The sequence below is a fragment of the Trachemys scripta genome, chromosome 2, assembly GCF_013100865.1.
Source record: "Trachemys scripta elegans isolate TJP31775 chromosome 2, CAS_Tse_1.0, whole genome shotgun sequence".
Classification (NCBI taxonomy): domain Eukaryota; kingdom Metazoa; phylum Chordata; order Testudines; family Emydidae; genus Trachemys; species Trachemys scripta.
The window spans coordinates 225,484,017-225,499,237 of NC_048299.1; the positions used below are offsets into that span (position 1 = coordinate 225,484,017).

The 15,221-nt window shown below is 43.4% G+C and overlaps 1 protein-coding gene across 2 annotated transcripts in view; it reads right to left on the reverse strand.

The window, feature by feature from the left end:
- The window catches only part of SLCO5A1 (solute carrier organic anion transporter family member 5A1), a 127,957-nt gene that overhangs the window by 111,841 nt on the left and 895 nt on the right, over nucleotides 1-15,221 (reverse strand). For both annotated transcript variants that reach the window (XM_034763065.1, XM_034763067.1), the window contains exon 2: nucleotides 13,006-14,445. In XM_034763065.1, the coding sequence (XP_034618956.1) occupies nucleotides 13,006-14,044 (1,039 nt within the window). In that variant the 5' untranslated portion in view covers nucleotides 14,045-14,445. The remainder of the gene's footprint in view (nucleotides 1-13,005; nucleotides 14,446-15,221) is intronic.

The window sequence follows — 15,221 nt, forward strand, 5'->3', positions numbered from 1 at the left end:
AAGGGGCAATCTCCCTGGATTCCTATGCCTTTATGCCACCAGAGCAATGTAAAGAGACCACAGTGTAGTCTAAAAATCTAATTTACCTTTCATTTTGTTTGTTTGCCTTTTCCATCGTTCTCAGGTTGAACACTGAATGTAGACTAGCTTAACATCAGTCACTAATGAATTTCACATTCACGTTTTCATGTACTGCTGCAAGAGTTCAATGCACAGCAAGGGAAGTCTCAATGGAACAAAAGCATTTTTTTTAACAGTAAGTCTTTTGATTTGTCTTATATTTAATAAAACTTATTTACAGAAAATAAATTTGTGGCTATTTTAACAATTCCTCTTTAAAAATACATAGAGAGAGCGTAACTTGCATCAAATGTCTGATAACACTGGTCTACAATTTTTGAGAAGTCGTCTGCTTCAGAGATAAAATGTGCTATTTATTATGTATTTTGATGTGCTGAATTCAAATATGACAATTAAAACAACTGATTGGTTACTGTTTCTAAGATATTTAAGTTTTTACATTTTATGTCTATGTATATTGTATAGATAGTAGAGTTTTAATCATAAATTGTAAACCTAGGTCTTTTCATGTGTTTATGGTTGCTTTACATCTTTGACTGGATCCCTTGTAGAGCCCTTGCTTACTCTATTCCACTAGAGTGTATCAGTTTAGCAACCACCCCCCATTCCCTTGAGAGTTATTTCACCATCTCCTCTATCTCAGCTACACTAATGTACCTCACAAACTGACTCGCGTGGAGCTCCAGTTTTCAAATATTAATCTAAACAGAAATAGGGTGAAAGAGAAGTTGATCAGATCTAAAAAGAGAAGGAATAATGATAATGCCCAGATAAAACCAAGTTCCCCAAGCTCATTCTAGATCAGGGGTAGGCGGCATGCGAGCTGATTTTCAGTGGTACTCACACTACCCAGATCCTGCTCACCAGTCTGTGGGGCTCTGCATTTTAATTTAATTTTAAATTAAACTTCTTAAACATTTTGAAACCTTATTTACTTTACATACAACAATAATTTAGTTATATATTATAGAAAGAGACCTTCTAAAAAGGTTAAAAATGTATTACTGGCATGCGAAACCTTAAATTAAAGTGAATAAATGAAGACTCGGCACACCACTTTTGAAAGGTTGTCGACCCCTGTACTAGATCAAAACTAACCAGTATACTGGTTCTGCATTTTTTACATTGAATGTCCATAAAATAGCGAGTATTAGCTTTACTTTGCCACTACTGTTTTTTTAAAGTCCTTGGTGGCATTATTCCTGGCTACATACAAGACTTACTCCTTGAAACTTTAATTTGCAGGTATGAGCGCTCATAAACCACCCAGTCTGGATCCAACTACCAGTTGTGAATAGGCAAATGCCCAGTCGAAAAGGGACCCTGGCAGCTCCGCTCAGCACCGCTGACCAGGCCATTAGAAGTCCAGTTGGCAGCACAGCAGGGCTAAGACAGGCTCCCTGCCTGTCCTGGCTCCCCGCAGACCCCGGAAGCGGCCAGCACGTCCCTGGGGCCCCTAAGCACAGGGGCAGCCAGGGAGGCTCTGCGAGCTGCCCTCACCCCAAGCACCAGCTCCACAGCTCCCATTGGCCGGGAAATGCAACCAATGGGAGCTGCAAGGCAGCGCCTGCAGGCAAGGGCAGTGTGCGGAGCCACCCTGGCAGCCCCTGCACCTAATGGCCGCAGGGACATGCTGGCCGCTTCCGGGAGCCGCCTTAAGTAAGCACTGCCCAGAGCCTGTATTCTGAACCCCCTCCCATACCCCAACCCCCTGCCCCAGCCCTGAGCCCCCTCCAGGCACCCAACCTCCTTCTCAGAGCCCGCACCCTGCACTCCCTCCTGCACTCCGAATCCCTCAGCCCTGGCCCCAGACCAGAGCCTGCACCCCCAGCCAGAGCCCTCAACGCCCCTGCACCCAACCCCCTGCCCCAGCCCTGAGCCCCCTCCCCAATGCCCCCGAACCCCAAACCCCTCATCTTCGTCCCCATCCCAGAGCCCACAGCCCCAGCTGGAGCCCTCACGAACCCCAACCCCCTGCCCCAGCAAAAATGAGTGAGGGTGGGGGAGAGCAAGTAAAAGAGGGAGGGGGGATAGAGTGAATGAGGGCGGGGCCTCAGAGAAGTGGCAGGGCAGGGGCATGGCAAGGGTGTTCGATTTTCTGCAGTCAGAAAGTTGGCAACCCTAGTTCTGAAGTTAGCAGGGGATGCCTGCTTTTGCTTTGGTGAGCCCACTTCAAACGTGAAATGAAAATTAAGCTAGTAGAAGACGATGGATGCTGGATCCCCACTAACAGATGTGCCATAATGTAGAGAGAAGAGATTTTTAATGTTAGAACAGTAAGTATTAGAATGCATTCCAGAATATTATTTATTAATACAGTAGTGCCTAGGGCCCCAATCAACAGTCAGGGCTCCATAGTGCTAGGTTCTGTACAAACAAGAAATAAGAGAACTGTCCCTGCCCCAGGGAACTCACAATCCAGCCAAAGAGCTTTCTCTATGTTTGGATTATATTATATGTAATTAAACTTCCTGGGTTCAAAACAGGGAGGCTTTAAGATAGCTCTCCTTCTACCTTCCTGCCTATTTAAATCCCTCCCACACACCCCAAAAAATATGACCTGTATTTCCAGTACAAATAATAAAGACTAAAGTGCTCTGAAACAAACAGGGAATTTTTGGAAGAGGGAACTTAAGCGCCTTTACACAGGTGTGAGGTATATGGGAAATTACAAGGGGAGCCAGAAGTAATAATAACTAAGAGTATGACTGAACGGGTTTAGCTGAAACTCGGTAAGATGCTTTCCATAAATGGGATGTGGACACTGATGAATATGAATTACAGGAGAGACACACAAAGGAAAGAAGATGTAGAGGGAGGCACTATCTGTCAGAAACACTAGGTAAAGATTAAATGAATTATCAACAAAGTGGATATGTGTTGCCTAGCATGAATGACAAATGTTGGGGCCAACTAATGAGGTGTAAGAAATAACCGAATATTTTACTCATAACTACCAAGATATTGATTGAGTAACAAATACAGCTATGGATCATCCAAAAGACTGTTATATTATGTAGAGGACAACTTAATGATTCAGAAGGGAAAGAATCCGCGCACCCCAAAAAAGCCATCCCTGCTTCCGGAGGTGCCCCAAATTTTCTGGTGCTCTACACAGCTGCGTATGCCTAAGGACAGCCCTGCCCACACTCCCCGGCCTCCGCATTCAAATAATGGCAGGGCCAAGGCAGGCATACCGGGCAGAGGAGCTGTATGTGCAGCACCCTCCTACCTGTGCTGCCCCAGGCCCGGCAAGGGCGCCAGAGCACAGGGAGGAGGCGGGGCCGTGCCACAGAGAAGCCCAGCTGTCCGCGGCGTGTGGCAGCACAGCAACCGGAAACTCCTGGGCCTGCCGCTGAGCCTCCCTCCTTCACCCCACTAAGTGGTATGAGCCTCTGGGGGGAGGAGGTAGGGCCTGAGCAGAGCCTCAGTGACTGAGAGCTCCTCCCTGCCCCCGTCACTGGCAGGAGCCCTCAGCTGGCGGGCGGCTGGCCCAGAGGAGCAAGTGGGCAGGCAGGCGGGGGGGAGAAGGAAGCCCTGGGCCGGCCAGCTGAGAGCAGCCGGGGGGGGAGAGGGAGGGCTGGACCGAAGAGGAACCAGCACCATGGCCACCTGGCTGCGGTGCGCATGGAGCATCGGGCCTGGCCAGCGCACAGCCCCCTCTTTGGCGGGCCACCCTGGGCACCCGCCCTGGCCACCCACCCCAAAAAGGCCATCCCTGGTCTCTGTGGTGCCCCAAATTTTCTGGTGCCCTACGCAACCGCAAATGCTGCATATGCCTAAGGACAGCCCTATATATATGCACCACCCAATGTCCCACAGCTGAGTATATAACTATATAACTAAACCTTCAGGTGGGACTAAACAAATTGGATAGCTATTCTTAACAAAAGCCCTTTTGCTTAAGAATTTGCACTGGTCTAGGAAGCAGAGGGTCATGAATATAAATCTTACATCTCATGATTAACATTAATTACTCTGTGTATTCACAACCCTTACTACTGAATACCCCAGAGAGGCTGCACATGCTGGGAACAGAACCCAACTCTCCAGTAGAGCAAACCCAAGTCTCCAGACAGTTAGATTTTGTAGAGTCTTTCTGGGATGCAGTGGGCCTAAGTACTCAGTGATGGTCTCTGTAAAACGGGGTTACTCCTGCATACGTAGCCCTCTGTTTCAGTGCATTACATATCGCCCTCCAGTGGGTGGTCCATAGAGGATAACAGCCTGCTGCCAGCTTTGATGTTACCCCTTTAGATCATTTTGGTAGAGGTCTGTGCTACACTGCTGAGGGTCTATATTAGGGATGGCCAACCTGTGGCTCCGGAGCCACATGCGTCTCTTTAGAAGTTAATATGCGGCTCCTTGTATGGGCACTGACTCCAGGGCTGGCACTACAGGCGCCAACTTTCCAATGTGCCAGGGGGTACTCGCTGCTCAACCCCTGGCTCTGCACAGGTCCTGCCCGCACTCAACCCCTTCCCTCACCCCCCCCCAGCCTCTTGCACACCACAAAACAGCTGATTGGGAGGCGCTCATCGGCGGGGCTGCCGGTGGGCAGGAGGCGCTGAGAGGAGGAAGGGAGCTGATGGTGGGGGGGCTCCTAATGTATTATTATAGCTCTTTGGCAAAGTACATTGGTAAATTCTGGCTCCTTCTCAGGCTCAGGTTGACCACCCCTGGTCTGTAGGGACGTAGGGAGGGGAGACAAAGTTGTACACTGTAGAATTGTTTTATTTTTTAACCTAGGAATTTACATTAAAAAAATCAGGTTAAAATAACGTTACTCAGGTTGTGAAATCAAGCACTCAGAAGTCAAAAAATGTCAGAATTAGAGCTGCCCATGCAAACTTAATTTGGTTTCTTGTACACATGCATTACGATACAATCGTTAATTACATGAGCACATACTTTTTTTTTCCCCAACAGAACCCCTGCAACATTCAGTCCACAAGAAAGATGGTTTCAAGGAATAAATCAGAATTGTGTAGTAAGTAAGGCTGTTGTATGTAGCACCTCCTACTTCATTTGATTGTGAATGAACATCAAACTTGCCATAAACATGCTAGGTGCTTTGAAAGTTCAGGTCATAGGGTTGTTAAATTAGGCACCCAAATCATTGAGTCACCCAAAATTGGTGGGCACTTTTCCAAGTTATTGCCTTAATCTCCTTATGCCTTCATTTCCAGCATGTGAAATCCCTCCCTGCCTCACAGAAATGTTGCAAAAATAACTTTATTAAGGTTTGTGAGGCTCAGATACTACAGTGATAAGTGCTATTAAAATCCATAGGAAATCAATAATTCTATATTCAAAGCAAGGTTTAGAAAGATGGTGTTCAGCGAATGAAGTATAGTGTCACACACTGAATGGTGAAGATAACAAGAAATACTGAACAGCTGTCTCATTGACTGAGCACTGTCCACCTTGTGCAATGATAAAGTTGATCTGGTCTCTTTAAGATTCTCAGGAACCACAGCAAACTCCCTCTAGGTCAGGGATCTCAAACTCAAATCACCACGAGGGCTACATGAGGACTAGTACATTGGCCTGAGGGCCGCATCACTGAAACCTTTTCATAGAATGATACAAAAGTAGTCAAAAATGAAAAAAAGTCAGTAGAAAAATCACTGTAAGATGCATCACTGAAACCTTTTCATAGAATGATACAAAAGTAGTCAAAAATGAAAAAAAAGTCAGTAGTATGCCACTAAAAGTCAATGTACTATATTAACTTTTTTAAAACTGTAATGCGAAAAGTCAGTGCTAATTTTGACAGTCATTTCATTTTTGGCCACTTAGCTGGCAGCGTTTTGCATCAACCAGAGCATCAATATTAGGTTCGATATCCTGAGATGAAACCAGTCTCAGTGTTGCTTGCAAACTGTACCACATTCCATACAAAAAAACTACACTAAGAGAATGTTAAGACTGCACAGTTAAGCACACGTGCCAAAAGTAGGGTTGCACACACAACTTTTTCTCTGCCCCTTTGAGACTATGTGTTATCATGTAATCTTTTAATTACAGGGTCATGTACTGTTTCTCATATAATACACCTCTACCCCGACATAATGCGACACGATATAACACGAATTCGGATATAACGCGGTAAAGGAGTGCTCTGGGAGCGGCGGGGCTGCGCACTCCGGTGGATCAAAGCAAGTTCGATATAACGCGGTTTCACCTATAACACGGTAAGATTTTTTGGCTCCCAAGGACAGCGTTATATCGAGGTAGAGGTGTATATACCTTTTTTCTACACCCTTAAATTGTATAGCATCTTACAGTGATTTTTCTACTGACTTTTATTGCGTTTTCACAGTAGCCCAATATATGCTTACTAGCAAAGGACTTGCCACTTACCATAAACTTGAGTGGCCAAGTATGAGTGAGGGTGAGCAAAAGTGTGTTGTAATGGGAAGCTGTGTTGATTTGTGCCTGCCAAAAACCCCACTCCACCCCTTCCATGAGGCCTCGCCCCTGCCCCACTTCTTCCCACCCCTTCCCCACCCCCATTCCAACCCCTTCCCCAAATCCCTGCCCCGGCCTCGCCTCCTCTCCTGAGCAGCGCCACGTCCCCGCTCCTCCCCCCTCTCCTTCCTGGAAAGTCCTAAGTGCCACCAAACAGCTGTTTGGTGGTGGGAAGCTCTGGGAGGTAGGTGGAGGAGCGGGCATGCAGCGTGCTCAGGGAGGGGGAAGGGCGGGGAGGGGAGCTTGGCAGGCCACAGGAAATAACTCCGCAGGCTGGCCGTGTGTTTGAGATCCCTGTTCTAGGTCCTCACATCCACATTGCATCTAAATCTTGCGGATTTATTCTGCATAACATCTTTAAGATACTGCCTTTCAAATCCACACAGCTAAAACTCTCACCTAAACTCTCATCACCTCACACCTCCATTACTTCACACACTTCTCTCTGGACATGACAGATGCAATCTTACCCCGCTCATACCCATTCAGAATGCTGCTGCTAAAATGATTTTCCTAGACCGCTGCTTTGACCACATCACCCTCTCTTTGAATCCCTCCACTAGTTCCTCTTCTCTATTGCATCAAACACTAGCTTCTCATATTCACTTTCAAGGCCTTTCTCAGCCTCTCCCCACAGTACAGTACCTATCGTCTCTCATTCACTACTGAGCTGTCGATGCTCACCTCTGATCAGGCACCATGTCAGTCCCCACTGTCCACTAGTTAAAATTTTCAAACAAGCACTTTCATGCTTTCTCCCGTGCTTCCCTACACATTTGGGAGGTGCTTCCCACAAAGCTACCTCATTATCCACCTTCAAATCCCTCCTCAAAACCCTTCTTTGCCGTGATGCCTACAAAAACCTCGACAACAGCTAAGCTGCTGGCATGCAGAGACCACTGCTTGTCATGCTGACCAATACTGTCTCGTTTCCTTGAACTCTCCCATCTGTCTATATCCACCTGTTGTCAGTTGTCTTATTAGATTGTAAGCTCCTTGGGTGGGAGACGGGGGACTGTCCCTTTGTTATGCGTTTGTACAGCATCTAGCACAATGGGCTCCTGGTCCATAACTAGGGTTCATATAAGCTATGGTAATACAAATAAATAAATAAATAGCAGCACATGAAGGGCCAAATGCCAAGCTCCAGATCCCATCCTCTAGTGGCATAAGCTGCCTGAACTCTGATGGCATAGGCTCAAACGTGAGTGGAGCAGAATCAGGCCATTCAAGAGATGTGCTGATTCAGCACTTACCCTGGGGAGCTTCTAACAGTGGATTGGTCCACTGAAGCCCAGATTCGATTTACAGCTGCCCTCCACCAGTGGAACTATTAGAAGAGCAGGGCAGTGGTGGTGCTGGTGCAGGTGCAGCTATTTGCACTCTTTTCCTGTACCCGTGGAAATGAATCTGCTTGCAAATATAACTAGAGATCTTACGGAGAGTACTTTTATGCATTTAATGAAAAATATATGATGGGCACATACAATAGTTAACTATGAAACACTGATAGGTCAAAGATTTCAAAGTAAAATGAGAGTATTAAGATGGCCGAGCTGACATTGTGAATCCAGAGATTCATTATGAAACTAAGGCAGGAATCAAACTTTTTTTAAAATCAGTCAGATATTATTTCCCTACAGCTTGGGAAAGGATAAGTTCCTTTGGCTCCCATCCCAGCTATTTGTATCAAGTGCATTTACACAGGCTTTATCCAATTTTCCAGATAGTCACCCATAACGCTTTATCCTTGCAGAAACAGTAATTATGTTCTGAAAACTGAGGTTACCCTATACTAAAATTAAACTGTTTTATGCATTTTTCCTCATACTCCATCATAATCAGTCTAAAACATTCTGGAATCTAAAAATGTAATATGTCTCATACAAAGGCTAATTCATTCTGTAGTCATTTTAGTAAAGAACCTTAACTTCTATCAAAATACTGTGTTAATGTAATGCTTTTTTAATAAAAACTGAAAATAGCTTTCCACACATACAGAAACTCACAAAGTAAATATATTATATACTTTAATGTGTAAATGAACAATTTCTTTTTATATAGTGTGTTGCCTGCTTTACAAAAGTTATTCTACAACTGAAGTGCCTAATAACACTCTCCCCATCAAATGCTCAAGATCTCATCTTTTCAGGCGATAAATTATAATCAAGAGCCACAAGTGCGTGCACAAATCATGGTTCGTTAAGCCATCCAAGTACTCCTTCACTGGATCGTTAGAATTCCTCAAGGTGTAAGTCAGTTTTAGAATTTGTCAGTTTGCAGGAACTGTGCCAAGAGTACACACACAAAAAAAGAAAAAGAAAAAAAGAAGTTAAGATCCAATCCAGTTCCCATTGAGATCTATGGGAGTTTGCCACTGATATAAATGCGAATAGAAATTGGCCACTACTGGATAATTTGCATACATCAGACCATTGAAAGCAGACATGTCTCATAGTAACAAAACCTACAAGGAAGAGAATAGAGTACTGAATAAAAATAACGAGGAGTCCTTGTGGCACCTTAGAGACTAACAAATTTATTTGCTTATGCCCAAATAAATTTGTTAGTCTCTAAAGTGCCACAAGGACTCCTCGTTGTTTTTGCTGATACAGACTAACATAGCTACCACTCTGAAATCTGAATACAAATAACCCAGTGATTGCCTGCTTCTGTCTTGGATTCTGCTACTTTGCATCTTCTTCTATTTCTCAGGTGCCTGCCATGACAGTGACTTTTTCAAAGACATGAAGGCCTCCAAATTTCACATCTTACACTTTCTCACTATTCATATGTTGGCACAAAAGGGTCAACAGGTGTAAAGGAGCATGTGGAATCAATGCAGCATTGCTGTTACAGAAAATAAACTTTTTTTTAAAAAAAATGAAAGAAAAGAGTATTTACAGCACTGTGCAAACTGCCCAAGTACACACATCACTGCTTGGCACCTTTGTCTTAATAAAAATGACATACCGCCTTGTAAATTGGCACAGTGCCATCCTGACAGATGGGCTGAAGTGTAGGCAGCCAAGAGACTATGTATAAGCATCAAATGTGTTTTCTGAGAGCAGGACTTCCAGCCAGGAATGTTAAAACAGCTGTCCACCCCGAGCTTGCATGCCTACGCTTAAGAGGATATGCTATTGCCACTCAACCCGTGAGCTGGATTAATTTAGAAAATAAATAAAATAGCTTCCACAGTCACATAAGGTGAGTTTTCGTAGAATCAGGATTAGTGATCTTCAGGGACTTTACAGAATTACAATTAATGTAAAAATGGGTGAGCCTTAAAGGGTTGTAAGAGTTTTAAGATCTAAGGTTTTGCAGAACTTTTTTAAAGTTGTATGGTTGTAAACAAAAAGTCTCAATTAAGAATATTTTTCTGAGTAAAATACTCAGAAGAGTACAAGTTAAATTATCTATGTCAATGTCTTTATATTTTGAAATATGAAAGATATTAAAAAAAAAAAACCACTCTCCTCACTGAGATATACTTTACTAAGCATCAGCTCATTGTTTTTTCTCTTCAGAACATCTCTCAGCACCCATGACCCCTCACTGAATTGAAAATTGAATATTACATACCACAGATGTGGGGGTAATACCCACGTGACTAAATTACAGAGCCATTTGATAAATGCATTTATTCTTCATCATCAGCTACCTTGCCTGCTTTCTGCCCATTAATCCATCTCATCATCAGGACTTCTAAGAGTTCAAACCTCTGAGCAAGTCTCAAATAGCCTTATTTGTTTAAATCAATAGATAAATGTTTTCTTTTTTCCCAAAAGATGAAATATAATATCACATTTACCCACATAATATCACTGATCTAAGTCCCAAATGTGCAACATTCAAAGTCCTGAACAAGTGGCAGTTTTAAAAGTCCAATATATTACTCAATCCCACAGAGTTTTACACTGTTGAAGAGAGGCAATACCCAGATTTCCAATGGAAAACAACACTTGCTTATAGCCTTGTAAGTCCTGAGATATTGGACTATATACAGCTGTGATTTTTTTATATATATATATATATATATATATATATACACACACACACACACACACACACACACACAAACACACCAAAGCTATTTTAGCAATTTTAGAGGTGTTTTTATTGTATTCACTGAAATTTTTCTCCCCATAATCCCTATACTGATGGATGCATTGGCTAAATTGTTCAAATGTGGGTGCCTAAAGTTAGACACCTAAATTCAAATTTAAGCATCTAAATAAAACATCTTTTTATGAGTTGTGCATCCGTAGCAAAGAATCTGAAGCCAATAATGTTGCAATCAGGGTAAGTCAGAGCAAAATCAATCCCATAACTCCAGGCTCACATCCATTTCTTCATACATCTCCAACTCCCTTTTGCTTTGTTAATTTAAAAGGCAGTCTTTTAAAAGACACAGGGGGGGAGATAGCTCAGTGGTTTGAGCATTGGCCTGCTAAACCCAGGGTTGTGAGCTCAATCCTTGAGGGGGCCACTTAGGGATCTGGGGCAAAATCTGTACTTGGTCCTGCTAGTGAAGGCAGGGGGCTGGACTCAATGACCTTTCAAGGTCCCTTCCAGTTCTAGGAGATGGGATATCTCCATTTAAAAAAAAAAAAAAAAACTTTGATTTTCTTTGTATTTTCTTTTATTTCAATATCCTCCACTCAGAGCACTTGGGCAAACAGAACACTTTCACTACTAACACATAATTTCAGAACCCTGATCTTGCTTCCCTCTTCACCCAGGACTCAAAGACTGTCCTTCTGCTTTTTTGTTTGACACAGAAATCTCTCTCCTTTCCGTGAAAGTTTCAAATCCCTTTCTCTGCCACTACAAGCTATAGTTACTAATCCTGACCTGACTGCTCACCTCGCTTCCAAACACCAAGAAAGCTCACTCCATGCTACTGTGCATTTCCACATCAACACCACTTAAACCAGAGGGGAGGAGGGAAAGGGAAGGTACTCTGTTGTCTACTCAATATTTCACTATGATGATTTGTGACTGATAAAACATACTAGGTCTTTTTTGAAAACCAGCACTGCCCAAAATGCCTTGGGTTTTGTAAAGACACTGCCTAGAGAACTAGCTTAAAAATGGTTCAGGGCACAATCAAATTGCTGATGAATAGGTCAAAAGGAACAAAAATAGTGATCCTGGGGCCTTCCCCATGTGATCTAATATTTCTGCTGAATACAGTACTTACATGCATACCTTCTCACTTCATTAGGCATGTTTCATTCATGAATGCCCATTTTCCATGGAACTACTGCTTTTAAGGTTAACGTGAAGGAAAAATAATTTAACTTCAGGTCAATAATAACAACTCTACAAAAACAGTAATGATGAGCATCCAAAACCATTTAGTAGTCCTCTCAATCACTCACAGACCCTCTGCTTTCCTTTAAAATAATACAGTACAATGTAAGCAAGCTTCATTTCATACAGGATAACACAAAATACTACTGTAAACTTGAAAACCAGTGCACTGCTTCCCCCCATAAGCACAGTGGGAGTGCTAGTCATGATCTCTAAAAGCCTAACTGGTCTGTGACTCAATTATCTGAACGATCACCTGTCTTCCATCATTGGAATTACTATCCACTGGGTCACTCTCGCTATCTCAGAATTAAACTAGCAAAGGCCAGGTGCTGGTTGTTCTCTGGGGGTGACCCAATGCCTCCCTACCAGCTGTCCACCAAAATCTAAGGTTGGAGAACTTCAGGACACAGCCTGACATGCATTTCTGGTCAAGTTTTTGATTGATTTAAGGATCAATTTAACAGTTGAGATTGGGGGGGGTTGTTTAATTTTGTGACTTTTCCATGGAGGTTGATTATTTCCCATTATTTTATTAATGTTTTTTAAATTACGTAAAGTTTTCAGATGATTTAGTGATGAATGCCAAAACACATTTCTAAACAAGGATAAATAAATATTAGGAAAATAAAGTATGTTATTCAAATATGACAGCTCTTCCACAAAATGTTATGACTCTATGGTAAAGATAGGTTAGCTGAAGTTTTGAAATACAAGGCTTCATTACTATCAAAGAGCTCTTACGGAACATTGTAAACTGTAAAATAACATTTATTTCTGAAAAACTGTTACCGACTATTGTTATTTGTAATCCCAAAAATTACTATAACTGACAAAGATTAGAGAAAAAGACCCGCTGTACATTTGAGACCATGTGTGTGTAGTCAGTGTCATGGTTTCTCAAAAACAGGTGACACTAACTGATTATATATAAGAGAATTGGTCAATACAGCAGGGGAGAGAAAAAATACATTAAAAAACGTCACTATTACACTACAAAAAGTAGCAGGGAAACTCAGGGCAGGTATAATACCTGGAACTAACTTTAATTCATGTTTTGAAAAGGATTAGATTTTGAGCCAATGGTGTCCCTTTAAAAAGCTTACAGTTATTTTTACTAAGATGCCTTACCTAGGTACAGTGATGCATTTTCTTTCTTGACATTGTCATCTAAGTAGGTTGGTCCCAAGGTATAGATTGGTGTGGAGCCCATGCCAATGAGAATTTGGGCACAAATGAATAAAGCTACATAGAGGGAGTGATCATTTCCGCCTGAGTCCTTGACACAGGCTGGTGACTCCAAATGGTCTTTGGCGGTATTATTGCCAGTCACGCACAAGCCCTCGTTAGAGAGGGAAGAGTTCAATTCTTGGATCTGATATGGTGGAGAGATGAAATGAGGTAAAGAAAAAAGTGCAGCCCCAAGAGCAATGAAAAACCCACCTACAGCAAGCCAGAGTGGCCTCCGTCCACGCCCCCCAAAGTAACTGATGAACACCACGATCACCAGACTACCAATATCAAAACAGCTGACCAGCAGCCCAGACTCAGAGCTTTTCAAACTGTACCTCCTCTCAATGGTGGTAATAACACTGCTCAGATACCCAGAGACCATTAAGGACTGAATGAAGGTCAGAAAGCACATGCACACCAAGAAGAAACGGGAATCTGTCAACACCACGCTGAGACACTTTCTACCTGGGAGAGCTAGCAACGTGGAAGCTGGGGAAACACCTTTGCTTGTGCCAGCAAAGTTATTACAGTCTGTCCTCTCAGTGAAACTCCCAACCCCTGAGAAGCTGGAGGCTGTGAAAGAAAACACAGTCCCAGAAGCAGCAGCAGCAGCACCGTTACTGTGAGCTGATTTGTCGGTGTCAAGGCCACATCTCAGGTCAGACCTCTCTTGGAAACTGTGCAAGAAACTTCGTTTTGTCTCAAGGAGGGTGCTTTGTGTTGTGGTAATCCGAGGAGCAGACCTGTTCAGAGCTGGCAAACTTCTGGACCTGAAGCTCTCCGCTTGATCCTCCGGCTGCTGTTCTCTGGGGGAGAATGGGTGCTGCTGCTTTATCGCCGGCAACGCCATGCTGGCAGCAACTCTGTTTTGCGTTAAGTTAAAAAACAAACAAACATCGGACACATTGTATTGTTCAGTTAGAACCTCCGTTGCCATTTCATCATGTAAACCCAAGGAAGTGTAACATATTCTCTGTGGATTTACTTCCCCAACTCCAACACACAACTAACCATGGCACATATCAGTGTATAAGAGCACGTGTCTAGCGGTGTCCTTTGTGGCTCCATCCTTCTTAGCGCTTCTTAGGGAGACGTCCTAGCAGCCGAGCTATGAACAGCTTGGATGGTGCCTCTAGCCTTCTGCTGGAACATTTCCCACGTGGATTAATTCGCCACGTTTAACAATGAAAAAGTGCCAGGGTGCAAGGTACAGCCCAGCCTGGGCAAGGGAGAGCCCTTGGTCATCTGCATCTTTGCCTCTTCCTATCCGCAGGCTGCAGCGGGGAGGCTGTCGGCACGGAATCCTGTTTAAAACCTCCTGATGGCAAATCTGCCAATCTGTAATGCAGAGAGATCAAGCAGAAGGTCAGCGAGCTGCTTTTGTCCTGCTTTGCCCGGAACTAGCTCCCAACGGCAGCTCCCCGACCTGAGGCTAGAAAAGGACATGAAGGGCTCTGTTGCCAAGCTCCCTCTCCGCTCCTGAACAATAAGAGCAGGACGTCTGAGACCCTTTCCCAGCAATCGTATACCTCCCTCACCCCCACCCCACACCCACTCCCTTGACTCTGTCCAGTTTAAACCTTCTCTCTTGTAATGGTCTCATAGTTAACTTCTCAATTATGACTCACTCAGATTCATTTTATTTTGAGGGAACTAATTATAACCATTTCCCACCCCCTACTGGATTGCTCCCACTGAAATAGAAGAATTGCAAGACATTTGAACACACTGAGTTTATGTTATTTATGAAAACAAAAGTATAGATATTTGTATAAGATGAATGTGCATATATACATATATATCCATGTGCCTCATTCAAAGAGAGATTCTGTTATTTACAGCCAAATGCATCAGCAAAAGGTCAACATACCAATTCCTTTATTTTCAGTACTAAAAATAAACACACTGGAATAAATATTCAATTACAAATATCAGGGACACTGCAGACTGTCTGTATCCCACACTGAGTTCGCCCGGCTAGCTTCCTAATTTACGGAGACTTGGAAATCGTGAGCGGTATTTCTCAAAACAAGGAAAAGAAAAGGACACAGGAAACAAAGAGATTCAGAAACGCGACTCTCTCTAGACACCGATCTGATGCACACATGCAGCAC